The sequence below is a fragment of the Gamsiella multidivaricata genome (assembly GCF_025024155.1).
Source record: "Gamsiella multidivaricata strain RSA 2152 chromosome Unknown BC939scaffold_46, whole genome shotgun sequence".
Lineage (NCBI taxonomy): Eukaryota > Fungi > Mortierellomycota > Mortierellomycetes > Mortierellales > Mortierellaceae > Gamsiella > Gamsiella multidivaricata.
Window position 1 is genome coordinate 1,384 of NW_026251754.1, and position 27,782 is coordinate 29,165.

The 27,782-nt window shown below is 49.9% G+C and overlaps 8 protein-coding genes across 8 annotated transcripts; 4 read left to right on the forward strand and 4 right to left on the reverse strand.

The window, feature by feature from the left end:
* Positions 1-700: 700 nt before the first annotated feature.
* Positions 701-1,117, forward strand: BC939DRAFT_455957 (uncharacterized protein; the record flags this gene model as incomplete). The annotated part of the gene is given in 2 exon segments (XM_051556268.1): positions 701-959; positions 973-1,117. Coding segments are annotated over 2 exon segments (188 nt in total), but the record flags the coding sequence as incomplete, so codon positions are not given.
* Positions 1,118-2,866: 1,749 nt separating this feature from the next.
* BC939DRAFT_412534 (general substrate transporter) lies at positions 2,867-4,885 on the forward strand. The gene is made up of 2 exons (XM_051552951.1): positions 2,867-3,016; positions 3,117-4,885. The coding sequence occupies exons 1-2, from the start codon at positions 2,949-2,951 to the stop codon at positions 4,771-4,773; spliced, it is 1,725 nt and encodes a 574-aa protein (XP_051410644.1). The 5' UTR covers positions 2,867-2,948; the 3' UTR covers positions 4,774-4,885.
* Positions 4,886-5,151: 266 nt separating this feature from the next.
* On the forward strand, positions 5,152-6,605 carry BC939DRAFT_455965 (Alpha/Beta hydrolase protein). Its single transcript, XM_051556269.1, has 3 exons — positions 5,152-5,581; positions 5,776-5,900; positions 6,048-6,605. The coding sequence occupies exons 1-3, from the start codon at positions 5,160-5,162 to the stop codon at positions 6,524-6,526; spliced, it is 1,026 nt and encodes a 341-aa protein (XP_051410645.1). The 5' UTR covers positions 5,152-5,159; the 3' UTR covers positions 6,527-6,605.
* Positions 6,606-6,972: 367 nt separating this feature from the next.
* BC939DRAFT_398810 (P-loop containing nucleoside triphosphate hydrolase protein) lies at positions 6,973-8,721 on the reverse strand (the record flags this gene model as incomplete). Its single annotated transcript, XM_051552442.1, has 4 exons — positions 6,973-7,152; positions 7,296-7,521; positions 7,655-8,481; positions 8,623-8,721. The coding sequence occupies 4 exons, from the start codon at positions 8,719-8,721 to the stop codon at positions 6,973-6,975; spliced, it is 1,332 nt and encodes a 443-aa protein (XP_051410646.1).
* Positions 8,722-10,190: 1,469 nt separating this feature from the next.
* Positions 10,191-14,667, reverse strand: BC939DRAFT_209346 (integrator complex subunit 2-domain-containing protein). The gene is made up of 8 exons (XM_051550685.1): positions 14,534-14,667; positions 14,359-14,436; positions 14,109-14,263; positions 13,846-14,023; positions 12,439-13,738; positions 11,984-12,346; positions 10,668-11,903; positions 10,191-10,562 (listed from the first exon to the last, which is right to left on the reverse strand). The coding sequence occupies exons 1-8, from the start codon at positions 14,600-14,602 to the stop codon at positions 10,462-10,464; spliced, it is 3,480 nt and encodes a 1,159-aa protein (XP_051410647.1). The 5' UTR covers positions 14,603-14,667; the 3' UTR covers positions 10,191-10,461.
* Positions 14,668-16,112: 1,445 nt separating this feature from the next.
* Positions 16,113-17,957, reverse strand: BC939DRAFT_504476 (uncharacterized protein; the record flags this gene model as incomplete). The annotated part of the gene is made up of 3 exons (XM_051560529.1): positions 16,113-16,376; positions 16,470-17,754; positions 17,851-17,957. The coding sequence occupies 3 exons, from the start codon at positions 17,955-17,957 to the stop codon at positions 16,113-16,115; spliced, it is 1,656 nt and encodes a 551-aa protein (XP_051410648.1).
* A 186-nt stretch (positions 17,958-18,143) lies between these two features.
* BC939DRAFT_504477 (uncharacterized protein) lies at positions 18,144-19,760 on the forward strand (the record flags this gene model as incomplete). Its single annotated transcript, XM_051560530.1, has 1 exon — positions 18,144-19,760. The coding sequence occupies one exon, from the start codon at positions 18,144-18,146 to the stop codon at positions 19,758-19,760; it is 1,617 nt and encodes a 538-aa protein (XP_051410649.1).
* Positions 19,761-20,989: 1,229 nt separating this feature from the next.
* BC939DRAFT_518507 (uncharacterized protein) lies at positions 20,990-26,656 on the reverse strand. The gene is made up of 4 exons (XM_051561182.1): positions 26,347-26,656; positions 24,214-26,233; positions 21,719-23,955; positions 20,990-21,454 (listed from the first exon to the last, which is right to left on the reverse strand). Exons 1-4 carry the CDS (start codon positions 26,564-26,566, stop codon positions 21,054-21,056), a joined length of 4,878 nt encoding a protein of 1,625 aa, XP_051410650.1. The 5' UTR covers positions 26,567-26,656; the 3' UTR covers positions 20,990-21,053.
* Between the last annotated feature and the right edge of the window lie 1,126 nt (positions 26,657-27,782).

Consider the following 27,782-nt stretch of genomic DNA (forward strand, 5'->3'; position numbering starts at 1 on the left):
GTGCAGAAACACAGCGCAAAATGATTGATAGGTTCAATCGTACACATCACATTCTGGGGTTCCCTCCTGACTGTTATGTCATGGCCAGAGAGCAACTCCCGGAAGGCAAGCTTGCACCAAAGCACCAAAGCCCTTACAAGGTCATGGAACGTAAGAGAATGGAGCTTTCACTCTGCTGGATGCCACGAATCAGAAACTAGAACGCAACTACGCCCCTGTCCAACTCAAACTTGTCACGCAGGACCTAGATGGTCGCAATGATGAGTCGTACGAAGTCGAAGCCATTCTTGGCCACGAACTCACGGCGGAGGGGGCGAGGTACACTGTCAAGTGGAAGGGATACGACTCTTCTCACAACTCGCAACTAGAGTATGACAATTTTGATTCAGATCTGATCATCAGACGGTACTGGAGGCGCTTGAACCAACAGAACCCTCATGTCATTGCAAAGCAAGCAGAGAAGGAAAGAGAGTTCAGAGAAAAACGCTACGACAACAGATGGCACAGCAAAAACCAGTCTCAAAAGATGCGAGTAAGGGAAAAAGAGGAAAGAAAAACTCCTCTCCCAGGAAGAAAGCAAAGTAGTGAGCACGATAATGCTTACTGAGGGCTTTCAAGCTCTGAGTCTTCTCCAGAAGAGAGAAAGAAAATTCAGGGGTTTTGTACATTTTTCCCCACATTCATTATTTTAAGGTTGCAACGCACAGACGTTGACGCACCAGAGTTTTACCTTTTTCTCTCGTAACTAAATCATCAAACTGAGGTTTTTCTCGCTTTCCTCAGACGAACTACTAGGAGGTTTACCTTTTCCTCCATTACATTTCATATCGCAGAGGTTTTTACTATCATTTTCCTCACACATCGATGAATAACCCCATCTCAACAGTAGTTTTGAGGGATCAAAACTCGGGGGGAGTTGTTCCGTCCAGACCCCAAATTGGGACTGTACTGGGAGTGAACCTTCATATTTAGGCCACTTCCATTTTTACTCATGGGACTATTAAGCTATCTAATACTCCAAGCCCCAGGTCGGGGCTATAAAAACCCCTACCGGGAGCATAATAAACAACAACGCTCTTTTGTCTCCTTGACTCACTCTCAGGTACATAAAACATCACAGGGGGGAGTAAGTCTTCATGGCAGCATTCTCGCTCTTGGCGGCTGGATGCTTCTCACCGTCAGGTTCATTGGTAGCGTTTGCTCGACTTTTGGCCTTTTCAACGCGCCTGCATTATGAGCAGCCTATCTGAGGCCTCCAAAGCCCACGGATCTGAGGAAAAAGGGACAACTTGGAGTTATACAGAAGAGATGGCGTGGGACAGTATCGAAACAAATCCGCCGCCCTTCAAATTTGAGTGGCCCTGTCCTCTGCTTGGTTAGTCAATTGAAGGTATAGCGTCGCCCACAGTACGGCAGTACAACTGGAGGAGCTGGGCGAGGCGGCGATGCTACTAGTGCTGATGGATGCGACAGCGGACTTCTCGGCGGACATTGAGGAGATTGGGGCCGATAGCGACTGGGTTGCTTCCGTTGAGAATCTTGCGCGGTCTGGTAGCACTGAGAAAGCGCAGGGAGTGATCAGGAACAATATTCATTTGGCAAAAACGATTCTCGCCTTCTACCCATGGCGGCGATACGATGGCCTTTAGCGCAACCATTCTGTTGAAGATGAAGTCAGAGGCCAAGGAGAAACCTGAGGTGCATGAAGTAGAGTTGTTTACATGTGGATATGGACAAGGTAGACCTATTGGCAGTGGTCGAACGTGCACTTTACTGCAAAAAGTTTGAGGAGTGATATCAATCATAGCAACGGCAGCGGCAACGGCGGGGAATATTCAAACACTGGATATGTAGCATGACCGTGCGACTTTGTTGAGCGCTAGGGAGCAAGGACCAGAATGAGTACAGTAAACTTGTATACCCAAGATGGATAAGTCTAAGCGGTAGGCCAAGACCGCTCGTGCTTTGATGTGTACAAGTAAGCTAGAGGATGGTAGTCCAGCAGCAGGTGATCGACTAAAAGACTTGATGGATCATGGTGCTTCAACCTGAAAATGTTGGTGCAAAAAAAAACCTTAAATCGAGTATCGGATCGACGGGTAGCCAATCAGACATCCCCGATCGGTATTACATATATCCACATGATGTAATTCGGTCCCATTTTGGACGTGTGGGGTAATAAGAAAGCCCTATGCCGATTCCCAGTACTCAGGAACCACTCCGTAAATGACCAGGTCCCAGCGCAGACTAAACAAGCTTGACTGAGGACAACGACAAGGTACTGACGTATTGTGAACGCACGCTTCACAAGGCACATTACTTACCCGTGCATGGTGGGATAGAACAGAAGACGATAAGTGCATTGTGAAGAAATGCGTGTTCTTCTTCACTAGTTCACCACTATGTTTGGTTATGTTGGTTGAGTTGACATGGACCCATCCATGGTCGTTGCCAATAAAAAAAAAAAAAAAATGACGTCCAGTTGACAAGAAGCTGTCGCATGCACAAACAAAAAAGTAAAAAAGTAACAAACAAACAAAAAAATCAAAAAACCCCCGTTCAAAATGTGGACGCGAGAGTACACAGAAGCATGCTCCAACGAATCATGTCATCGGATACCGAGGACAAAGACCATGGCCTAATGCACTTTTCGATGTAGCCTACGAGCCCATGTCGACTGCGTATAGTCTAATATGACGAGAGTTTGTCGCTTCTCTACCAAACCCCTGCTGCACCCGTTTGCCCTAATTCGGATCGCAGCAGCAGCAGCAGCATCGTCACTACCATCACCATCTTTATTTCCCCACGGCAACGAATATATAAAAACTATTCACATCCCCCTCCATCTCCACCTTACATTTCCCATCCTTGATATCTCACCTTACAGTTAAAATTGCACTCCTCCTCAAGCACTATAATACCTTTACTCACACATACACACCTCCATCATGGTGTCCAGAAAGTACAGGCTCCTAGGCAATGTCTATTTCCTGGGCGCATTCGCCACCATTGGCGGGTAAGCAGACACCCTTGCATTCTTATTTTTCATATGGGTACCTCCTGGGAAGCCTATTTTCTCATATAGCTGTCGAAATATACCTATCCGCTACCTTTAGAATGCTATTCGGTTTCGATATCGCTTCAATGTCAGGAGTTGTAGGCACTGATCGCTACCAGGAATATTTCCACAAGCCCTCGTCCTCTCTGCAAGGCGGTATCGTAGCCTCTATGCCCGCAGGTTCGTTCTTCGGCGCACTCTTGGCCGGTCCACTTGGCGACCGGATCTCCCGCAAACGCACCATCATGCTCGGCGCCATGATTTGGATTGTCGGCTCCATCATCCAGTGCGCTTCTGTAGGCGTCGGCATGCTCATTGTCGGTCGTATTATCAACGGTATCGCTGTCGGCCTCTGTTCCATGATTGTTCCCGTCTACCAGTCTGAAATCGCTCCCAAGAACATCCGTGGTCGAATCGTCTCGCTCCAACAGTGGGCCATCACTTGGGGTATTCTTATTCAATACTTTATTCAGTATGGGTGCTCCTTCATCAACTCCAACGCTGCCTTCCGCATCCCCTGGGGGATCCAGATCATTCCTGGAATCATCCTTCTTATCGGAATGTCCATGTTCCCGTATTCGCCCCGTTGGCTGGCAGACCATGGCCGCTGGGAGGAGGCGCTTGAGGTTCTCAGTAACTTGCGTGCAGGAGGCAATCAGAACGACCCCTTGGTCCAGGCTGAATTCAAGGAGATTGAGGAAGTCATTAACTTTGACAAAACCCAGGCTGCTCGCTCTTATCGCGAGCTCTTCCGTTCCCCGAATGCCAGGCGTGTCTTTTTGGGTATGACCCTTCAGTCCTGGTCCCAGCTGACGGGCATGAATGTCGCCATGTACTATATCGTTTTCATCTTCCAGGGTGCCGGCATCACTGGCCAAAATGCCAACCTGCAGGCATCTTCGATCCAGTATGTCCTGAACGTTGTTATGACGATTCCTGCCATCCTGTTCATTGATCGATGGGGCCGTCGCCCTGTGCTACTTATCGGATCGACCTTCATGGCCTTCTGGCTTTTCATGATCGGCGGATTAATGGGCAGATTCGGTTCTGCCACGACCTTTGAGGCAAACTCCACCACAACTTGGGCCATCCAAGACAATGACGCCGCCTCGCGTGCAGTCATTGCTTGCTCCTATCTCTTTGTCTGCTCCTTCGCCATCTCCTGGGGCCCTGTCTCCTGGACTTACCCTGCCGAGATCTATCCTCTTCGTATCCGCTCCAAGGCTGTCTCCCTCTCGACTGCCTCCAATTGGGCCTTTAACTTTATCCTTGCCTACGCTGTTCCTCCAGCTCTGGAAAACATCCAGTACCGCACCTACTTTATCTTTGCAGCCTTCTGCGTGGCCATGACCATCCATGTCTTCTTCATGTTCCCCGAGACTAAGGGCCACACCCTCGAGGAGATGGACGAAGTCTTCAACTCGGACGTCCCCGCATGGAAGACGCGCGCGCAGCCAGTGTCGCACTTGGAGAATGATGCAGAACAACTCAAGCTATCGCAGCACACAGGCGAGTCCCGTCTCTCAGACGGTGTTCATGATGGTCGCGATGGTCTCCCTCAGCAAGGGTATCCTCGCCAAACGGCCGATAAGACTGAGTTGGACGAGAATGTGCCTGTTGGTGCCGATAGGTCATCGCTTCGTCATGATCAGGACCTCCAGCCTCAACAGCACCAGCACACACAGCCGTACACTGGAGAGAAAACTGAGTTGTAAGGCAACAACACACCCGTCGAGTCAGCCCCCACCGAGTACTGAAGCCTCGATTTGGAGAGGTATAATATGGTGCGTGAGAGCTAAGGATTTCTTCCAAAAACTATCTACTGTGCAATCAAATAAAAAAATAGTTGTAATAAGTGCCGCACTTGACATTGCCCAAACATATCATCGACCACTGCGACTCGACAGTGCAGTGGGGGGAATGGTTCGTGGCCCTGGCATTCCATCGAGTTCCCTATCACTCTGTCATCCTCGCGGGCTGTGCCAAGGCATCGCGTGCACTGTTATAGAATACCGTGGGAAACAGGCACGAAACGCGCTCTAAGTAAGGTCCCCCAATAGAATGGGTCCCAGGATCTTTATCTCAAGCCACGTCCAGGAACATGACCTCAGCCTATGTTTTTCTACATTGCTCATTACTCTTCACTCCTCATCCATTCAAAAACACCATGCCAGAATCAACCGCTCTCTACCCAAAGCTTGAATGCTACGACCATGGATTCCTCAAGGTCTCTGACGTCCACAGCCTCTACTACGAGCAATCCGGCAACCCCCAGGGCAAGCCTGTCATCTACCTTCACGGTGGTCCCGGTGGCGGTGTCTCTGCCCACGACCGCCGCTACTTTGACCCTGAGGTCTACAGAATCATTCTCCTGGACCAGCGGGGAGCCGGCAAGTCGACCCCCACGGCCTCGCTCGAGGACAACACCACCTGGTCCCTGGTTGCCGATATCGAAGAGCTGAGAGAGCACTTGAAGATCGAAAAGTGGGTCGTCTTTGGAGGCTCTTGGGGCAGCACCCTCAGGTAAGGAGACGATGAACCATGCGGCTTGCAGTATGTCGCTCTCAGTCCAGCATCCAGGTCCCCCCGGATCTTGTTTCCCAGGATTTTTTGTTGCTCAACTGCGGACTTTTTTTTTTTGATGTGCGTGAGAAATAAATGTTCATCACGACTGAACTAAAAAAAAACCTTCTTATCCTCCTCTGGGACTCCAATAGCTTGGTGTACGCTCAGGAGCATCCCGATCGCGTCAAGGCCCTGATCCTCCGTGGTATCTTCATGTTGCGCCAATCTGAGCTGCGATGGTTTTACGAACACGGTGGTGCCTCCAACATCTTTCCCGGTAAAGACCAGAGAACAGTAGCATCATTTGCAGCCCCCACAGCATCTACCCAGCTAGTATCTCATTCCTCCGTTAATCTTTTCTAATCCCATCCCTCTCTCTTCTGTCATTCCAAAAAAAAAAAAAAAAAAAAAAAAAAAAACATAGATGCATGGGATGAGTACGTCAAGCCCATCCCAGAGTCAGAACGCGACAACATGATCGCCGCTTACCACAAGCGCCTCACCGGCTCTGATGAAGAAGAACGCATCCAGTGCGCCAAGGCCTGGTCCACTTGGGAGTGCACCACCTCCAAGCTTTATGTCGACCCTGTCGAGGTCGCCAAGGCCGCCGAGGACATCTGGGCCCTGGCCTTTGCTCGCATCGAGTGTCATTACTTCTTCAACAAGGGCTTCTTCAAGACCGACGCTCACATCTTGGAGAACGTCCACAAGATCCGTCATATCCCCGCCACCATTGTCCAAGGCCGTTACGACGTCGTCTGCCCGGCCACCTCTGCATGGGACCTGCATAAGGTCTGGCCAGAAGCCCAGTTCGAGTTCATGGCCGATGCCGGACACAGTGCTAAGGAGCTCGCTACTACTGCAAGACTCGTCAAGGCTGCGGATGAGTACAGGACCCTATAGATAAATAGATATCACACATACTACAGGGATGCCCCGAAAAAAATACAGTTTATTCATAACCATCCCATGCAAACCTGAATAACTAGTTCTTAGAAACAGAGGCGCCGTTTGCACCTCTCTCTATGCCATCCATTGTGTCATTCACTGCAAATGAACTTTTATTTGAATCTATGATACACAACTGTCCAGATATCTCAGCCCATACATCTGAAGTCGCTACCTTGGGTTTAGAAAATATGACTGAAGAAAGAAAGAGGGAAAAAAAAAAAAAAAAACGAAAACACACACACAAAAGAACTCCAAAACAAACACAATGCGCGGCTGGTAAACTGCATGCCTGGCTGGGGTATGATAAAAGTAATGTACACAAGGACACGAGTGAAGGGAGAATATAGAAAATGGTCGAGACAAGCTTTTGTTCAGTCATTTCCTCATCTTCATGCGCCTCATGGCTTGCCAACGACCGCTCGCTTGTTGGTCGCGGTTCCGATCGTGCAGGCATTCACCTTGGTCGCAAAGCGTAGAGAGCATAGCGTCTCGTTAAAATTGCTCATCAGCGGCGAGATATTGACAAACATAAGCGTCTTACTGTTGCCTCCGAGCGAGTTCTGCAACAGATATGTCAGCTGTCAAAACCAAGAGAGATAGAAAAAGAGGGGGACAAGTTAGTTTCTGTACATTGTTCAATTATTTGCTCTGCTGCATCGCCTTTGACGTCGCAGCCGCTTCTCTTCATCAAGCGTGATCCCTCCGATATATTTTTTTTTACCTTTGAGTTTCGATATGGGATGTGTGGATCCTTGTTTGAGATGGCATAGATAACATCACCTAAGCAACTCAAGCTCTTGTTGATCGCTTGCGTCTCCTTCAGTCTGTCGCCCGTTGCGCCTGATTGTGACAATCGCTCTGAACCTGCAAGATCAATGAGATTGAGAACACCTTCGCTCGATTCCTCCGTTATAGAATTCCTTCCAGACAGTCGAAGTGTGAATACACTGTTGGCAAAGACCGCGATGCACAATAGCGAGATAGATAGAGAAAGCGTAACTGTGTTAATAACAGAACGATTTCTGCACCGTTAAAAAATATGTCGAGATCCAAAAAGATATAGTTTTGATATCCACTCACCAGTGGCTTCGGGACGACCGCTCATTCATCTGTGTAGATCCGACCGATCGATTATGGGCTGCCTTCGTTAAAAGAGCCGCAACCTTTTCAGGCGAGGTCAGCACCACGGTCGTAATATCTGTGATAGTTGTCTTGCCGTTTGTTCCATGTCGAATCTCGTGCTTCTTGCTTGGAGCATCCGCCCCGTCGTTCCCGAGCAGGTCATTGATCGACTCGTTGTAAATCTCAACATACTGTCCCTCCATCGTATACTCCCAACCCTTGGACTCGAGTGCCTTGGCGTTCTCATAGATTTGTAGAACAGAACGAGGAATCATACCCATGCTCTTCGCATCTGCATTCAAGGGCCCTTCCATCGTATGTGTCTTTCCACTGCCAGTCTGTCCGTACGCAAAGATACACACATTATAACCGTCCAGAGCCGATTGCACCAACTGAGAGATCTCCTCAAATACGTCATCCTGTGTCGATGCTGGCTGGAAGACTTTGTCGAACGTGAACGGGTATGTCTTTTGAGTCTGCGAACCCGTAGCCGATTCGATCGACTGCGCAAACTCAATTTCCCGGCCCTCTGGGTCTGGATACTTGATCAACGCCGCCGTCGTTTCATTCCTGCTGGCGCTTGGGGAGTCACTCACAGGTCTAACTCGGCAGAATACTCGGATGTTGCCCTTGAGCTCCTGGATAGTGTTGTGGAGACGACGGCGGATTGTCTCCTCATAGCGAATGCGTTGCTCCAGCTCCTGAACAAGCACTTGTGATTCGGACAGCTGTCGTTCCAGGGTCTCAATTGTAGTCTCTCTCTGAATCAGCGTGTCTTCGGTCCTCTGCAGCACAAGGAAAAAGAAAAAAGAGAAAAATGGAAACAAAGACAATGAACAATATTAGACTCGCGTTTAGCAGACACAAATCCTCGTCCAGACACCAAGTCCTTAAGAGAACCCAGTGCCTGCATTCCAGCTTTGTACCTCAATCTTCATCTTGAGTGCCCGATTGTCACTCTCGAGCGCTAGGCAGTTTGATGATTGCGTCGAGATAGTGCTGCGCAGACTACTGTTTTCTTGCATCTGATGCTCGAGCTGCGTGTTGGTAGCACGCAGTTTCGTCTCAAGCAGCTCAGTTTCCTGTTTCAGTCTAGCCTGAGTCATCCTTAACTGCTCCATCTCCATGTTGTGTTGAGACCTCAACAGCCGGATTTCGTCCTCATGCTGCCTTGCGGTCATCTATAGTGCAGGCAATGTGAGCAACAAGAGGCTCATGAGTTTCGATAAATTCGTGGTGGCCCTCGAATAAGCACCATTGTGCTTGCAGTCGTGCTAATCGTTTCCATGGAAAAATATTTCACCTGCAAGTCCTGTTCCACATGCTTCATCTTTTGTAGAATGTCCTTATTCTCGCTCTCTTTGACAGCAACCTTACTCTCGAGACTTTGTCGGAAAGACTCCAACTCGAAGACTAGACGGCGAAAACCATTTATAATTTACTTAGTACCACTCCGTCTCAAATATCAAGACCCGTACCATAAAAACGATTGGAGAACAAAACGCCATACATGGTTCGACTTACTTTTGCTCTCGCTCGACTCCAACTTTCCGGTTAAGTCGTTCATATTGGTGGCGGAGGTCTGCAGTAGCTGATGAAGCGTACTAGTCAACTCTTCCATGTCCTCTAGCCGTCCTTTAGTGTCCCAAGCAGGTCGCTTTTTCTTTTTTGGTAGCGCCAGTGTGCTCAAAATGTCGCTGTTGCTCATATCGGCCCCTGCGCCAGTCTTTGTAGCTTCGAAGTTCGAGCCCGATATACTAGAGGATACGCTTGCGGCAGGGCTGGGTTGCTGGGCACGGGTCTTGGTTTGCATCTTAACTGCAGCCGATGTAGCGCCAGTCCTCGCAGGCGTTGTGTTTGTTGAGTTTGCAGACACTGGTGCTCTCGAGGCGGTCGTGGGACGACGCGATGCTGCGATAGTAGAAGTAGTAGGAGTGCGTTGACTGACACGGCCTAGAGGGGCTCTAGGCGTTGCTGTGGCTCTACTGGGCATGAGAGTGTGGTTGCTGCTGATGCTTCCTGCCACTGGCCTCTTTGCGACAGAGGCAGGCGCGCCCGTTGCAGATGTTGATTTCGATGTTGCAGAGATGTTCTTCGTGCGCTTGTCGAATATGGAATCCTCGGCCTTCCTCTTGACGCCGGAAACTGCTATTGTTGTCGCCGCTGTGGTTGTCGTCGTTGATGCTATGGTTTTCGTGATGTTGCTGTTGTGAGCGCTTTGCATATTGGTGTTCTCATTGCAGCTGCTATCAAGGGCAGCTGCCACTGCCAGTGCTGTTGCTATGGTCGATGACGACGATGAAGACGAGGTGATCTTTGTAGGAGGTTTGAGCTTGGAGATCTATGCATGTGCGAGAAGAGCCGTATGGGGGCGATGGGGAATGGCATCAACTGAGTACGGGGCCACGGTCGGTTACTTTTCAAGTAGTTTTAGAGCCTTGCGTGTCCTTACTGAGCGATTCAGCTGCTCCATGGTATCCTGTTCACGCTGCCTGCGCTGGGTTCAAGACGGAATGAAATAGGACTTGTAGAGGATATCGATTGTCGATGTCGGCGTCGATGACCGGCCAGGAATGAGTTGGGTGAGGGGAAAATGGGCAGAGTACAAGCTGAACGCGTCGCGCACCTCTTTGTTTTTGTTTGCTACTCTAAGATCCCCTGATTCGAATGGGATACTTAAGGGTATTGATAGCTCGTTGCTGCATGCATTGCTGCATGGGGAGAAGGTAAAAGACCGGTACATTTATACATTGAGGTTCGTTCTTCTAGAGAAGGCTCTTGTCACAAATAGTGGGGTCCGACAGTGCCTGGCTAATGGCGTCCACAGTCCTTGCAAGTGCCATTTTATCCTGCGGACCACTCGTTTCTATAATAGAACATCCGTCAAGAGAATAAAAAACACAGCATTTAGAATTTCCAAGTATCAAATAATAAAAAGACCCACGACTTCCGCTGTGAACAATTATCTCACCTCGCAAAACCTCCATAATGTCGCTGCCAAGAGTTGGGAATCCTTTTGCAAGCACCACAGCGCTCTCCAGAACCTCTTTAGAAAAGCCCGTACTGATAGCCAGCTCCCGCAGCCGCGGCAGAATGAAGTCGATTGCCATCTGCCTTGTATGTGGAAGCGGGAATCGTTCACACAGCTGCACTGCCAGTCTGAGCGCAAACACCTGCGGTGCTGCATCCGCTTTGCTGATGGTATTAGCATTATTTTCGTTTGATCTGGAGCCCACCGACGACGATGCGGACATAGGTAATGGCACACTGGCGAAGAGGATCTCCTGTAAAAAGTCAAGACACACATGGATCGAGTCGATCCCTGCCACCGTGATCGGTATCAGGTCTATGGCATACCCCTGGAAATGCAGCAGCTTCGGAAAGATCTTGTGGTCGATAAAGAGCTGGTGAAGGAAATTGAAGGTGACCGTGCGGATTTCCTTGAGCGCATCGGACACGCCTTCTGCTTTGCATGCAAAGGCATCCTTATTCTTTCCGGTATCCATGAGTTCTTTTTTTGTCTTTGCATGGGTGCCGCCGTCTCTCCGAACAGTTTCCTGCGCTGCCTCTTTGATCGCAACAAAGGGTTCCACGATATCCTCAGCTCGAGCTTGACAGGTCTCAAGCATCAGCTGGATCAGTACAGAATCCTGGATATAGAGCATGGCGCTCAGGTTGACCTCCTTAAACTGTCGACGTGTTACTTGGCCTGACATCCAGCTTTGTTGACTCTGAAAGGCAGACTGCGAAGCTTGAAATTGTTTGCGGAACCAGTGCCGAGAGCCGACCATGACTGCACCCAGAATCTGCACAAAGAGTCGAAAGATGATGGGCGAGCGGAAAACCCGAAAATCCACCTTGAAAAGCAGCAATGGATCCTGAACGAGCCACTCGAACGTATAATACTCCTGATGTTGAGGCTGACCCTGCTCCTGTATCTTCTTTTTCTGTGTCGTCTGTTGACTGCCCTTCGATTCTTGATTGTCTGATGAGGTGGGAGAAGCTGGTCGCTCAATCAGCGCATGGATGGTCATGGCCCATAAGTCATGCGGCATCACGCTGTTGAGTTGATCCCATGTCTTTTTGAACGCCTCCAAGACAGCTGGATGTGAGCTGGGATTGAGCAACGACGGTAGACTCGCCTGTACAATCTCCTTGGCCATGCCTTGTCTGTCCGGCTGTGATAACCTTTGGAAGGTGTGATATCCTAGTGGAGAAAGTAACGATAATAGTTAGATCCGCACTATTGGCTGCACTCCCGGAACAGTAATAGATCGTTAATATTACCTTTGACGGCCGCATCCGGATTTTCGATGTGTTGGGCGATTGCTTTGAAATGAGGTTCCATAACGGCTGTTGCTTCCTTGGATTCAATGTACCGTTGACGCGTGCCTATGCTCGCCGCTGCTACTCCTACCCCACTCGATACCCAGTCTGGCGAGGTTTTTGTCCATGAAGTTGTGGCTAAGCCTTCTTCCATTAGTAGCGTTGTGACATCAAATAGCTCTGGGAACTGTGCGTTGACGAGCTTCAGAAACATGGGCTGCACCGCTTGAAACGCCATCCCGCCTTGGAAGTTTTGGACATAGAGAATTACTTTGCGGATCTGCACGTATTCCAAAAGGGTCGCGTCATATTCTATAGTTGGAACTGTGGAAGATAGTCAGTACTCGGCTGGCATCATGGCCTTCCTATGGCCTACAGCGATTAAGAAAGAGCAGAGCAAAAACCTTTGAGCCTACCTCGATTCTCCTCCGTATTACTGTTATTGTTGCCAAAGTTAGAGAGGCAAATGTCATTGTTCATCAGCATATACAGGACGAGCAGCACTTTGGCTGGCGTTAGATCCTCGCATGGATTGCTGAAGAAGGCCCGGATGTCATGTTCCGGTATCCGCGAGATATGTTTTGAGCGTGCAGCGGCGGCGGTGTAGGAGCGCAAGAGATGAATCATGTTGGCATCCAGCGGGATGGTGGACGCCTGTATTTGTTCCATGACCCAGGACCGTACGTCGATTGCACTCTTGTGAAATACATCTTGCTGTAGCAGGTATCCAACTAGGAAATTCGCAGTAGACCGCAGTTCCGAGGCATTACAACCGGTTGCGAATGCAGGAGCTAACATCGTCGATGAAGATGCTGATGGCGTTGATGGTGTTGACGACTTCAATGGTACTGGCGAACCTGCTGTGCGACAAGGGATATATGACTTTCTTCTGCCAATCCCGAGAGCGCATGAGGCCAACTCGGCGCTTGAGAAGAGTGAAGAGAAAAGCGTGCTCAGCTCCATCAGGCCGGCTCGCGGGATAACGATATTCATCGAGAGCGCTTTGGATGCGAAGTCGTCAACCTTTAAGAGCTGATGCGCCTGGAGCCAGACTAAGAGGCTTAACATCCGCGGTGATTCTGGGGATGTCATTAGATAGTGCAACACTCGCTCAAGTCGAGATTGTGAGTACTTGAGTATCTGAGCTGCACACATCAAAATGAAGCAAATCTTCACATCGATCGTGCTTGGCTCAATAGGTATCATTTCGAGAACTCCCAGGGAGATCTCCAACTGCTCAGTCGATAGTGCTAGGCTCATCAATCCCACCATGCCGGACAAAATCCTCAGCAGCCGAATGACAGAAATATGATCAGGCCGTTGCGATGTGAGCTCGTCGTTCAGAGATGAGAATATGAACTCCATTATCGACGTCAGACTTGTCTTGGTAACAGGGTCCATGCCGCTGGTGAGCCATTCTGGCTGTCCTCGCAGAATCCTGTTCATAAAACATATCTCATCATGGCAATGCTCGATGCTGAGTTCAATGGCGAGGTTGGGAAACACTTTCCGATCGACGAGCCATTGTCGGACATTCCAGATTTTGTGTTCGGCCAGTTTACACAGGCGCAAAATAATCGCCTTTGAAGTTTGGACGGAACCAGTGGTTTCTAGAAGCGATTCGATAGTTGGTAAGAACTCGAGTGGATGGTTGGCGATAATATAGGTAATCAGTGGTGCCGAGTCCTGCAGCCAGCGCAGCGACTGAATAATAGCCTAGAGCAACAGGAAGTTCAGACTATAAATGTCAGTAAACCTTGAAAGTGCTCAAGTTATCGCGATAGTGCATATTCCTCTGCCTTTCTTGCTTCCGACAGCTGTACCTGAACATTTAATAAGGGGTTTTTGCATCGCAGGGTGAATGTTGCAAGCAGGACGGAAACTTCCTGGTAATACATCGGGTTACTGAGCACTGTCGAATCCTGCTCCTTGAGCTGTGTCCCTGTTTGACTTTCTTCATCATGACGCCGCATCAATGTCTCGAGCTCAACGAGAACAGTCCTAGGATGGACAGGGAACAGAGAAGCATTAGTGCCACTGGGCACGGAACCTTAACAAGTCCAGATCCATTAAAACCGACTGTTACCGAGCGCGCTCCTCGGCCGTTCCTGTTTCGAAAAGACGAGCCCTCGACGCCGTGGTTGACATATTGACTCCCTGCTTTTGCAAGTGCAGCTCCTCCTTGACTTGATGCTGAATCAACCGATAGTCGAGATCCAAGTACTTCAAGACGGTTCTTGCCTTTAACGCAAGAGAAGTGTTGGATAGTTTGTGAGTCCCCTTGGAGTGCAAACATCACGAAAGATATCATTGTTGCATGATCCCTGAGTACTTACTTGTGGAAAGCGCGCAAGGAAAGGAACCGATTCAAATGAGTATCGAGAGAGCAGCAGTGGCAGGCACAGTGTGTAATCCTATCCGACGCAAGTCGAAAGAAGCTAATCAGTCCTGTGTACCGGTGGAATGTCGGATTCGCGTTCAAGAGATGCCTTGTTCAGGAGATGTTGTTACCAGGGCTGGATGCAGCCGAGGATCGCCACCTGTCTCGATCAGTCTGAATGCCTCCGACGCGCCTGTCATTAGAAGGGGAATGAAGGTGGTGGGGGGTGGAAGGCAGCAGAGAGCGGGACGTGAGTACTTTGATTTTGGAGACTGGCTGTCAGAGTGAGCGATCTGGGCGAAAGCGCGTAGGATCGAATCCTGAATGGGACATGCTCGATTCTCACAAGCCATCCGATCCATCAAGAATGCGATTTGAACCAGGCAGCGGTTTTTATTACAGCCCGCTTGGGCTCTCCCTTCTCGCTTTTTTTCCTCTTTATCTTTTTCTCTTCCCGCCTTGTTGTTGTTGTGGTTATCGTCGCTGTAAACATTTCCGAGTTTCCTACAGAGAAGCAGCAGACCAGACCGCGCCAATTTAGGCGATCTCTTTTGTGTTGCGAGTGAGAAACATTGTCATATCGATGGATCGATATCTGTGCAGCGAAAAAAAAAGACAAGAACCGAGCAAGCATCGTTACTTGTTCTATTGCCTGTCGAGGGTCTACATCCTCACATTTAGCCCAGCGGCACAGCCACAGTTACTGCCTGCTCACCCAATCCGCTATTTTTCTTGTTGGTATATTCTTGAAACTACCACGGAGTACCTCTGGATACGGAAGCAGCCACGATCCGGCGGCTCAATAATCCATATAGATGCACTTGAAAAGACTCCAGAGAGAACCGTTGTCGAGGGTGACAGGAGCAATGGCAGCAACGAACTCCTCAGATGTGGTGGCACTAGAAAGACAGCTGGACACAATGTGCCAATTGGTACTGAATGCGAAGTATCCCCGAGTATCTGATGGAAGAGTGACCTCCATGTAGCTATTGGTGGTGTCACCGGATTCTCTCCATTAGAGTGGTGCACCTACTTTCACTGCATCCTTCTGTGCATCATTGAGTGGCTTGCTCCATGTGGTATTACGATAGACAAAAGGTATTCTCACTATGGCACCAGCCGGATGGATTGGTGACCCTTGTTCGGACCCACTGCGCGCTGTAGAATAATTGATCAACTTAAATTGGTAATGATCGGTGTGTAAAGGGGTCTGGCCCCCAACGACGAAGCTTGTCAATGCGGTTGATGTTAAAAGGAGCATGAAGAATAATATTAAAGCACAAAAAAAAGAAAGGAAGAAAAGCAACAGATGTATATGTATTTTTCGGGCCCTGTTGTCCTGGAATCCCGCGCCAAGCAAACTCCAGACGCTAACAGAGTGCTCTTCATCCCTTGACAACGCGTGCGATCGTTACACAAAGACAAATAAGAGATCTACGCTTATCCTGACACCCCTCCTGAGCGCCTGCCACCATTTATCAGTACCTGAATAAGCCAGTTTGGTGTTCTTCTCTTAGAAATCATGAGCCTTTGTGCGAAAAAGTCCCTTACACTGTGATTCTCACCGGTGAGCGGTGGACCGACCGGTGAAAAAATAAAGTTCTCCACATATGGTAGTCGTCGTCGTCGGATTGCGCCAACATCGTATCGACTATGGTTTTGGTGTGCGCTGTACCACACAAATAGTTTTATTATAGGCGAGCTTGCTTTTTAATTATATAAATCGTACTTAGGATACCAAAGCGCCCCTTCTGGCATTGGCAACGATGATACTAACGAATCGTGCGGAATCATGTCTGACCCATTCTGCACAATCCAGTTCGGGAACAATGCCTTGCCACGCTCCAGGGCCATTTCTCTCTTCTCACGGTTCATTCTATAGCATTCTGCCTTGAACGGAACACACAGAATAGCCCTTCGAAGCTTCGGCGCAAACGAAAAGTCCTCCAAGATTTCATATGTCATCGCGTCACCCTTGAGGTCGAGAGCGAGGAGGGAAGTGAACTAGCACAGCCGCTCCCTGATCAACCCCTGCTCCTCAAGTGTGTATGGATTAAGAGGGGGCACCTCCGCTTGTCCAATTTGTTCAGCTTGTCCAGGATGCGTCCAACCTGCATCAAGCGGCCGGTGTTGGTAGTTGAGTGGTTGGATGTCTATATGCAGGCTCTCCAGCGCCTTGGCACAAGGCCAGGGCCTGCACCCCTTGAGAAGCTCGATTGTACCGGCTTTGGTGCCCAACAGATTCAAATTGCGCAGGAGAGGACAGTTCTCGAATATCTCGATGGCACTACGGCTGGTGATATGAAGACATCCCTTCACATCGAGTTCAACAAGGCTATGCGAGGTTCCTGCTGAAGTGAGTGTTGGAGGAAGGCGTGCCAGTTGGTGGAGGGCCAAGTCCGCGAAGTCCGTGCATTTGACGCTTACCTTTTGAAGCCCGTGGTTGATCTGCATCACCTCCGCAAACGCCTCGTCCGTTGTAGGCGGTATATGCTTGGCAGTAAACTTCTTGAGGTTCGAGCATGATTTTAACACGGCGCTCAAGAACCCCGAATCGCCGGCTCGAGAACCGCCTTCGAATGCTAGGACAGTCAACTCAAGCTCGATCTCTTGGATGCTGGCTTGATTCTCGAACATGCAGTCCCAGCCCTGAGGGCTGATGTTGTTCTTGCCGGTGATCTTGACCATCCTGAGATTTGGTGTGTGCTGAAAGAGGCGGCGGATGCAAGGATGTGGCTGTTTCGAGTAGTCCAAGCAGGATTGTCGTGGTCCTAACATCGCACTGTCCCAGCTCAACGTTCGGAGCGATGCCCTTGCCCAGCCGTCATCGTCCACTTTGATCAACTCTGGCATACCATCGACGATCAAACTGCTGTTTTTGATGTCATCAATCTCCTCGACTAGCGTGTTGATTGTCAAGGCCAGTGACTGGAGATGAGAACATGATTTAAGCACGAAAAGAATATCGTTGATGCGGATATCGGTCAGGGTATTCCAGTAAAAGTCCTCCAGGTGCTTGAATGCGGATACAGGAGTCATTTGGCACTCCAACGGCTTTGCCTCGTGGTACCTCACGGTGATATGCAGAACTCGAAGCTGTGGTGCTATCTCAGCGAGCTCCTGAAGCTGCAAAGTACTCAATTTTGTGTTGCCGAGGAAGAGCGAGTGTAGGCTGGTCGTAAAGTTGAGAAGGAAGACGAGATTGTTCCATTCTACGGAGATGGAGAGGAGTTGGAGACTCTTGACATGATGGCCGTATGAGTGCATCTTGGGATAGCTGCGAGTCTGCTGGTACTCGCGGAAGAATAGCTTTTCATAGAGGTAGGGGGCCCAAATGGTATTCCAAGTACGGCTGACGCGGATGGCGGCCGTTAGATCATTATGTGTGAGATAGCCGGCGAGGAGGTGTAGAAGTTCAGGGGTAGAAAAGAAAGCATCTTAGGAGGACCTTGGTGCATCGATGTCGACAGCGTAGTTAGCGGATGCCCTGAGCCGCAGACTTCGGCGAAGGGTCCCTGGGGCAGGATTCGATGCGGCTTTGTTGGCTTTGGGCATGGCTGACGGGGAGGGGGGAGAGAGGTGGGCAAAAATAAAGGGTCAAAAGATTGACGCCTGCTGCACTCGTCGCATGAGTCTCGCAGATATATAATGGTCTGCTATAAATGTGTCTCTTTCGTCTTTTATTTCACTTCCATCCTCTCCCTTCTCGCTACTTCCAGTCCTTCCGATCCACTGAAGAGCATGCCCAAGCTGGCACCAACGGTCCCAGACCGTGCTCAAGTGGCTAATCGGAGGGTTCTGCGCCCTAGGAGGACCAAGAACGGCAGCAGCGTTGGCACTGCTCCAAAGGTGTTCCAAGACATTGTCCTCTCGATCCCGGAGCTTGTCCATTTAATCACCAACCACCTGGCAAAACGCGATCTCACGGTCCTCATCCATGTCAACCGTACCTGGAATAGCATTTGGGTCCCTTATCTCTACGAAAATCTATTTTTTCCCCAGCACGAATTATTCAACGCCTATCCAGAGATCTGTAAATACGAAGGTCATGTCAAGCTCCTCTGTCTCTCGTACGCGAGATGGGCCAGCGTCCGCCGCCTTCTCAACTTTACCGCCAACCTGCAATCGCTTAGAATCGGATTCAGGCGGGTCTTGTACACTTCATATCTCGAGCAGATCACGGAGATGGCGCCACAGCTTCGAGTCCTGCATATCATCCTGGAACAAGCCTTATCACAGCCGTCGGGCCGTCAGATGGCTCCTGTAGCGACTCTCAAGAACCTGAAAGACTTTTACTGGTGCGTCGATGCCGACGTTCACATTGACGTTATTCTGTTGGCGCTCAGAGATTGCCGTCAACTCAGATCGTTGGTTCTGGAAAAGGCCACCATAGTAGAGGAGCTCAAGGACGCCTGCACCGAGCAGGAGTCAGAGGAGGAGTCAGAAGAGGAGTCAGAAGAGGAGGAGGAGTGCACTGGGTTGATCAGGGTGGATGACGAAGGTTGGGTGAATACATCGCTTCGGTCGTTGACCTTGAGTGCTGTGAAATGGCACTCTAAGAATTCGAACACTACGCATCCTCACTTTCGTCGTCTTTTCCAGCACCTTCCCAACCTCGACTACCTTGAACTCGAACAGAAGAGCAATGTCATCGCTCAGGACTGGAGTGATATCTTCGAGAATCGAGCTACCCTGCGGAGAACCATGCCAAAGTCCCCTGCTACGACCATCGATCTCGACCATCGCACTGAAAGCAGCGTCAGAGACAACACCTCAGCGACGGGTATGATGGTGGCGGTGGTGCATGCGGACCAGGCTCATGCACAATTGACACGTATGCCTCGATCAGTCCACGTATCGCCAAGGATAGCACACAGTCTGGTTACCTTTGACATTGAAGGGTGTATGGAATTCAACAGCACCAGTGCCTCTATACTTTTGGAGAACTGCAGGATCTTGCGCAGATTGAACCTGTTGGGCACAATGGCCGGGACAATCGAGCTCTTCAAGGGGAGTAAACCGTGGCCATGCGCCAACTTGCTCGAGAATTTGTGTATGGATATCCAACCACTCGAATATCAACCTCTGCCGCCTTTATGGCCCTGGCCTCCGCTCAGACTGTATACGTTCGGAGAAAAGCAATCAATTCGGGGACGACTGTGTTCATTCACATCCCTAGTTGATCTAAAGCTCCGGGGCGAAGCATTAACGCTTGATATGATCGAGAACTTTTCGTTCGCCAAACCTTCGTGTAATGAGCCTAGAGTTTCCAATGACCGCGGACAACATCGATACACTTCAAAAGGTGGCTCTCATGTACGGCCAGGCTCTGTTCCCAAACTGGATCGTGTCAACTAATAGCAATCGCCTCTTCTGGCGTCCAGCCGTCGCGGTTACGGCTCATCTCGATAAAACGTGTTGTATGTTCTGATGGCCAAGACGAGCCCTAGCTCGAGGAGCCGTGCCACATCCATGGAAGCGGGCCATCGAACTGAGGAGTTCAGCCGGCCGAACTTAATAAGTCGAAGACTCGATAGGATATCTAATCTAGCTTAGGACAAGAATCAGACGACCCTTTGCAATCCAGGGTTGTTCTCTATAGCTCAAACAAGTAGTGTAAATGTACATATGGCATTCAGAGATCGATCTAGCTGCATGTGACAAGAAAGAAGTGCTGTGCTGATACGAATCGCGGTACTTCGCCTACGCTCTATCAAAATAGCAGCTCCAAAAAGAGAATCCTACACATGATACCTTGAGCTGGGCTGGGCTGTTCCTCCACCCTTTTGTCCTTTACTCGGCTTTTTGGCGGGCGCAACGTTGAACCTGATTTGGCCCGACAGGGTTAACTCATGGCTCCAGGATCACATCCTCCCAGATCAGAGACCGAATTGAGGTATTCGTCCATCCTGCGTCGTCGACTTTGATCAGATCAGGCTTCTCCTCTGATTTTCTGACCCGAGGTCTGCTGAGTTCTTGAACCAACCGAACATTTTGGAGAGTCATTGCCTGGAGTTGTGAAAAAAAAAACATTCAATGGACCAACAGTAACTGCTGTCCTGTCCGTTTTTGATGGACGTCCTGATAGCTGATAACAAATTCGACGACGGACTGCACCAGGTCAAACTCAAAATTTGTGATGGGATGTTCTTGATGGTAACACGACTGTATACGATTGCAGTAGGGATATATACCTTAGAATTCTACTGCAGAAACTGGAAAAGAGAGAGAGAGAGGCCAAAAAGAAGAGCGCGAGGGGTCACACTCCGTGCGACTTGGATGCATACGCCTCGTATGCATTGAACACTAACGCGTATACGAACGCCCAATGGCTGCATTGTCGCCTTTAAACACAGATCATAGACAATCTCTTGCTGTCCATAATTTCATGCACATAAATCATACAATCGCCTCACAGAATGTTCCTGTCCCCCAGTGTAACTTGGGGGAGGACTCAATCTCCCGTGTTGTTCAAGCTTGAGCAGGTCTGAGTTACCAAAAGTTGAAAATGCACGCCAGCCTTTTTTTTTTTTATGTGCCTAACTGCAGACTCTGGTTTGCAGCGCACGTCTTCATTTATTAAAATGCTACCGACATGTCTGCTGCATCAAATAAAAGCTCCACCTTTATCTAACAACCGCCATCCACCTTCTATTTTCGACGCTTCTTCGGCACCGACCTGGCATCATTCCTGCCCCTCATTTCAGCTTTGGTTCTGCCTTGCTGAGCGCCAGCACTTGCATCACGTTTCGCCATAATTCGAGGACTCCTTCTGAATGGCACAACTGGAGTGATGGCTGCCATTGGTAAAGGAGATTTTGGTGATATCGATCCCGGTGGATCCGGAGAGATCAAGACTACAGGCGTCAAATTCAAAGAAGACTCTGACGATAAGTCCTTCTTGGACACTGGTACTGCTTGTGGGAGCAAGGCCGGAGGCGGTGATGCTTCGGTCACTTCGCTGCCATCTTCATTGGCAGAGGAACGATGCTGTTTCTTCTTACTCGTAAAAGGCACGTCCGACTTTTCGGATGAGGAAGAATCCGATGATACTATAATCGGCTCAGACGGAGTTACAGGCAAAAGCGATGAGACTTGGACCGGATCCGCAGGCGTGGCGCTTGATCGCCGCTTTTTATTCCTGCTCGCCAAAGGCTCGCTCGATCGTGGAGGTAAAGAAGAAGTGCGGCTACTGGCATTGTTCTGTGGTGGTAGTAATGGAAGACTCTTAACCTAATCGAGCATCTTTCGGATACTGGATTCATCAAGTTCATGAGAAAAAGCAGGGTTCGTTTGTGGATCGATTGCGCTGCTACTGTTGTCGGCCACCGGGCCATCATCATCGTACTCAGGAAGCGAAGGGCGTTGACTGTAACCGTTATCGCCGAGATGAGAGATAAGACCCATAGCCCTCGCAAGTGTGAATTGAACTTGCTTCTTCTCCTCCCTCTCCTCGTTTTCTCTCGCAGAAGCGGTGCGTTTGCGTTGTTGACTCTCTCTCTCTTCCTTCTGCTCCATTAATCGCCGCTCCTCTTTTCTTTGTTGCAAAAGTTGCTGATCCATCGGAGCAGTGTCCTCCGCCGAACTGGAGGAATAGCCTGAATAATGATGCCGCAACAACTCTTGGTGCTCGGCACAGCGAATCAGTTCCATGGTTTTTCGGTTCTCATCTTCATTCCCACATACCGAAAGATCGGATGACAAGTCGGAAGGGACATATTGTGGCTGTGAGTAGTCTTTCCCCTTGCCTAAAGACTGATATCGCTTTAGCCATCCATGGAACGAAGAATTGCTGCTGCTGCTGCTAGCCTTGTCTTCGGAGGGCTCTAGACTTGGGCTTGATGGGGTGTCTGGACAAGCATCTAAACCAGTGGGACCGTTGCGTGGCCGGACTTTGTCTTCGGTCTCGATATCGCTGTCAAGGTCAATTTCGATAATGTCGTGCGGCCGGCTTTTATCGTCCCCAGAGTCGTCGAACTTGCTGCTAGCGCGAAGGAGGCTGCGCGAGCCAGGGTTTTGTGAGGCGCAATCCTCCGTCTCGTTATCGGCATCCATATCAGAGGATTGTCCTTGACCTTCGGGTACGCCGGAGTCATGCAGATTCTGGCCGTCATGGGTGTGGTCATCGTCGTCGGTAGAGTCCATGCAGGCTTCTTCATCCTCGCTAGCATTGTCTTTATGACCACCGTCAAAATCACCCGGACGACCTTCATCCTCGTCGTCAAAGATATTGCCGAAACCGTCATCCTTCTTCTCCTCCTCCTCCTCCCCATCGTCATCTCCCTCGTCATCCTCCTCCTCCTCCTCCTCCTCCTCTTCTTCTTCTTCTTCTTCTTCTTCTTCTTCTTCTTCTTCTTCTTCTTCTTCTTCTTCTTCTTCTTCTTTTTCTTCCACCTCCTGTTCTTCCTCCTCCTGTTCTTCCTCCTCCTGTTCCTCCTCCTCCTGTTCTTCCTCCTCCTGTTCTTCCTCCTCTTCATCTTCCTCTCCTTCTTCGCTATGATTTTTTTCTTTTTTGTCCCTGTCCACTTCTTCCGCTCCTTCCTCGCCTACTTCCAATAATCCATCGTCCTTGTCATGATCTTCATCCCCACTGTCGTCATTACTCCCGTCGCTTCCATGGTCACCTTCGCCTCCATCTCCGTCGCGGTCGTCTCGATCGTCGCCTCCAGGGCTATCATCGTCACACTCAGAGGCGCTCTCACCCCTCGAGCTACCGGGGTCCGACCTAGCACCAGAAGAGGCCCACAGGCGTCGTCCTTGAGCCCGACTCGGGCCTTGGGAACCAAGAGACTTATTGCCCCCGGCATCAATGGCAGCCGCCTTCGCTCGTTCCTCCTCCAATTTTTCCTGTTGTGCCTCCTCCGCCCGGCGCCATTCGATCAAGGCTCTTTCTTTCTCCATTCCTTTGATATCCGCTAGGCGCTGTGTGGCACGCATTCGACGCTGAAATTCATGTCGCGAGCGTCTCATCTCAGAGACCATCCAAAGCTTACGGCGGCCGCTTTCGCGGCTCAGGTACGTCTCATGGCGAACAATTGGAGTGGTTACAGAGGTTGAGGCCTGGTGAGGGATGTCGATGGGCCTGTAGCACTGGATTTCCTCCATGGCGTTGAAGGAACAGCGGAGTCTCTGCTTTTGTCGACTTTTTTTATCCACGGCGCCATCCTTAGTATCGTTGTTTTCGGTACTGGTGCGTCGAGGAGTGTTGTCGGTAGCGCCGCCGGCGGTACTTGCACTGGTTGTGGTGGGCTCCTTCAGCGCAGACCGGATAGGCTGACGAATGGGTGTGGTAAAGGTTTTTGTAGCCCGACTAGGTGACTCGCGAGAGTTGAAATACTGGAAATCCCCTGCATTTTTGAACGAGAGAAGGCGGTTTCGGCGCTTGCGGTGACCTCGTCTCTTCCATTGATCGTCACCATTATCACTGCTGCTACTGCTACTATTATTACTGACCCCGTCGACATCGTGGCCACCGCTGCGATCGTTTCTCAGTCGCGTCTTAAGTGCCGGTTTAAGAAGTTGATTTGTAGGTCTGGATTGCTCGAACGGTACCCTGATACATTTAGTTCAAAATTCAATTTTAAAAGAGAGAGGATGATGGAGAATGAAGAGATGGAAGAATGAAAGGATAGAAGAAAGGAGGAATAAAAAGAAGGCAGAAATGCAGAAGAAAAGCAAAGGTACATACGATTAGCACAAGCGAGCAAAGGTATTCAAATTTCATTTCTTTTATGCCTTCTTCGTCTTTTAATGGATAGTTTCAGGACATGGACCATAGCTATAAATATCAAAGTCATCCTACTGCGCTTACATGGCAGTCGAAGCCGAATCCCCTTCATTGCTTCCTCCAGGCTCGTCTTGTCGTCTACTAGGCTGAGTCGCCCGTGGCACTCGAGGGGGAGGGGAATGTGTTTCGGGCTCTTCAACAGTATATGGGGTCTTTGGATCCGATCTTCCTTGGTATTCAGTGGTTCGACCTGATGAGGGCTGAACTCTGGCGATGCCACCCGAACTCGCGCTTTGAGGCCGAGCAGAATGTGCCATCGGCGAGACATTACGCGAGGACGCATTGTGAGCCTGAGATGCGGCCCGCATCGCCTTTGCAGAGAATGCGCTCGGTGGAGACAGAATAAGCGGAACAGGTTGGGCTCCTGAACGAAAGTGCTTGGTACTGGCATCCGGATATGGTCTGAATTGTCTGTCCTGTAGGTCTCCACGACTATGTTTGCTGCTACTGCTTCTGCTGGCATCACGATCACGACTATCTAATTTTGGACGGTATGGAAGGGACGTTGGAGCTGGCGTGGCATATGAAAGTGGCGGTGGAGTGGGTTGGTGGAGAATCATGGAGCCAGACGATGAATTGGCGTCGGCATTGTGGAGTGTAGTTGACTGGTTCGAAGCGGTTGAAGAAGAGTTGCCTCGATGAGACGCATGGGGTACATGTTGCTGGTCCAAAGCAGTCAAGTCCTTGGCAGTGCTGCCAACATCGGGGAAACGACGACTAGCGATCTCGCGCAATCGTCGCCCTCGCTCAGCGTTATCAGGATGGTGAACCGTAAGGTCATTAACTGCCCTTTCATAAAGCTCATTGAAAAGATGATCGTCCAAAAGACCGCTGTGGTGGGCTAGCTCCAACAAATCAACGTAGGCTATAGGACTGGAGACTTTCGTGATTGTCTGTTCTCCGGAGTCGTGAGCAGGAGGGATGGGTGGATATCTGGAGCTCGTCGCAGGAGATGATCGGACTTGAAGAGAATTAGGCGAAAATCCCGGACTCGTAGAGGCAGATGTCTGCGTCTGTGCAGGTGGACTAAGCGCCTCCTTTGTTCGGCCCGATCTGGCCGCCTTGACCGAAAGTTCAAAAGTCAGGGCTGAGGAAGCCACGGTAGCTGCCGATTGGGCTGAGGCCGCCGCAAAATTCGCCGCCGCAGCAGCAGAAGCGGCGCAAGCAGCTGCATGGGCCGCACAAATCGACTGGGCCTGACAAAAACCCGGGCCCGGAGGGCTCAACGGTCGTTGAGCACCATTATTGTCCTCTTGGTCATCATCGCCATCTTTTTCTTTGGTAGTCTGATCGCCATGACCGTGGCTGCTGCTTGTGGGATGGTTGTTGCCAAGCCCTGAGCTATCGTCATTTCCATCGCCAGAACTACCTTGACCACCGTGTGTGGGGATCTGGTTGCCCTCGCCAGCACGATGCTGACTATTAGAACGTGACAATTGAATGGGCTGAGAGGCAGATGGAGACTCGGAGGTCTGAGCGGGTACCGGAGGCTTTGATGGATTGGATCCAGAAAGAGCGCAAAAGCCAGATACATCGAGTCGGGGCTGTTCCAACGATAGGATGCCAGGACGTTCAGCGACATCCTCAATAAATAATTCGATATCAAGGTCTTCAGGCGAAGCGAAGTGCTTTTGCTCGGCTGCGACTGGGAATCCAGCTGGGGTGCCACCAAAGTATTTGGTGAAGCCCTGGGAGACGGGAGACGATTGAGGGCTCATGGTCTCTGGAAAGGAAGGGCTCGGGTTGGCGATCTCTGAGGCATCTGAAATTCCTTGACCATTCGCAGCAGTATCGATAGAATCAGGGGTCAGGGGTGTAGGCTCCTTGCCAAAGTCCCTGGTGTCTGTAGCGGATTTGGTTGAGTTCGCACCCTTGACCGTGGCTTTAGGACTCGAAACTGGGTCCCGGCGAAGGTGCTGGCCGTGGATGGAGGGTCGGACTTTAGAGGCCTTGGCTTGCTCTGGAGCTCCATCTCGAGCGTTGCATCCGTCATAAGACACGACCTTGGCTGTCTTATAGAGAATAGGAAAGACATAAATACCTTCTATATGTTAGTTACGCGTCAAATTTGTCAATCGCGTCATAATAAAAATATTAATAATAATCGGCACTTGCCCTTCTCGACGAGCGTTGCAAATGCTTTTTTCTTGGGTTTACGCTTTTTGTCGCGCTTAGAAGCTTTTATGGCCTTTGCCAACGAATGATCAAGCGACAATCGCTTCGAATCAGTCGGCACATTGGCATCACCCCGGGAGGCTTTCCCTTTTATCTTGGACTCGTGAACCAAATAGGCCATTTCACGTAGGACCTCCAAGGGCACCTGGTACGTGGGTGACCGGTTCAAAAGCAGTGGGTAGGTACGCTTTGGGGAAGGCATTGAGATTGAGAGAAAAGTGCGAAGAGCAGGACAGCAGTTGTGTGAAGTGCAGTCGGAGGAGTGTAACAAGAATGGAAAGGGTTGTGGTAGGGAACAATGACGAGAGTGCGCTGGACGATACAACAAGGGCTCCTAAACAAAGGTGCAGAAGAGCTGCAAACGCTTTCTGTAGTTCAAATGGAGAGCGATGGACGAAAGGAAAGGGAAATAAAAAAAAAAAGAATGAACCACCTTTATGCAGCCAGAGTAGGTATTTTGTCTTGATGGTGGTTAAATGGCTACATGCTGAAATTAGGCAAGGTGTAATAAAGAGTACGTGATGGCGGTGAGGACAGAGAAAGAGCCGAGAAGCCTATCGCCCAGGAATCGGAAAGGTCCACATCAAACCCGCAGGCAGAAAATAAGTTCCTTGCGGCATTGCACTAAAAGAGTTGTGGTACCGAGGTTTATATTTTGTAGACCACACAAATATTCTCTGTTGGACACAGATGCCTACCAGCATTTTCCACATAGGGTATCCAAAATGGTGCCACACTCAACTTGCCTCATTAAGTGTTCGAGGGAGACGGAGAATGAGGTCTTATGTACTAGAGGTTAGAGCGCCCACGACATTGAGGAGTTAGAGGTACCTGTGGATCTCTTGGGTCACAAGCACGAGTGAAACCGCCGGGTATTTCATGAGTCATTTGTAGCTGCTAGTCGATATTTTTTATTTTCAGCGTCTTCACAAGGGCATAGGCATCTAGCCTCAGTCCCCACCGCTTCTTTTGCGTCCCCATCTGCTGTCATTTTGGCCTATCGGCTGGTCTCTTCTGCGGGCGTTTCTGCCTCCAATGCTATTTTCTCTGTCTTTGCCACTGCGACACAGTGCTGCTACCCTTATGTCGATGACTGGTAGTCGTAAATGCAAAGATGCAAAGATGGACTTTTATGGTGAATTCTATTGACTAAATGCTTGCAATTGATGGTCCGCATTTTAAGGTCTGCTGTATCGCCTTGATGTCGTTCTCTAAAGGCGATTTTACTGAGGATCCACAGTTTTGTGCGTGTATAGCGAAGGGGTTTAGTGCGAATGTGGGTCTTTGTGTTCTGTTGAAGGTGAAGATGGTAAAGAAGAGACAAATAGGAGGAAGAGAAGGCGCGTTTCTGATTGGGGCGCGTCCTGCACAGCAGTAGCTGTGCGTGGAGTTGATTGGCTGACAATGGCCTGTCTTTG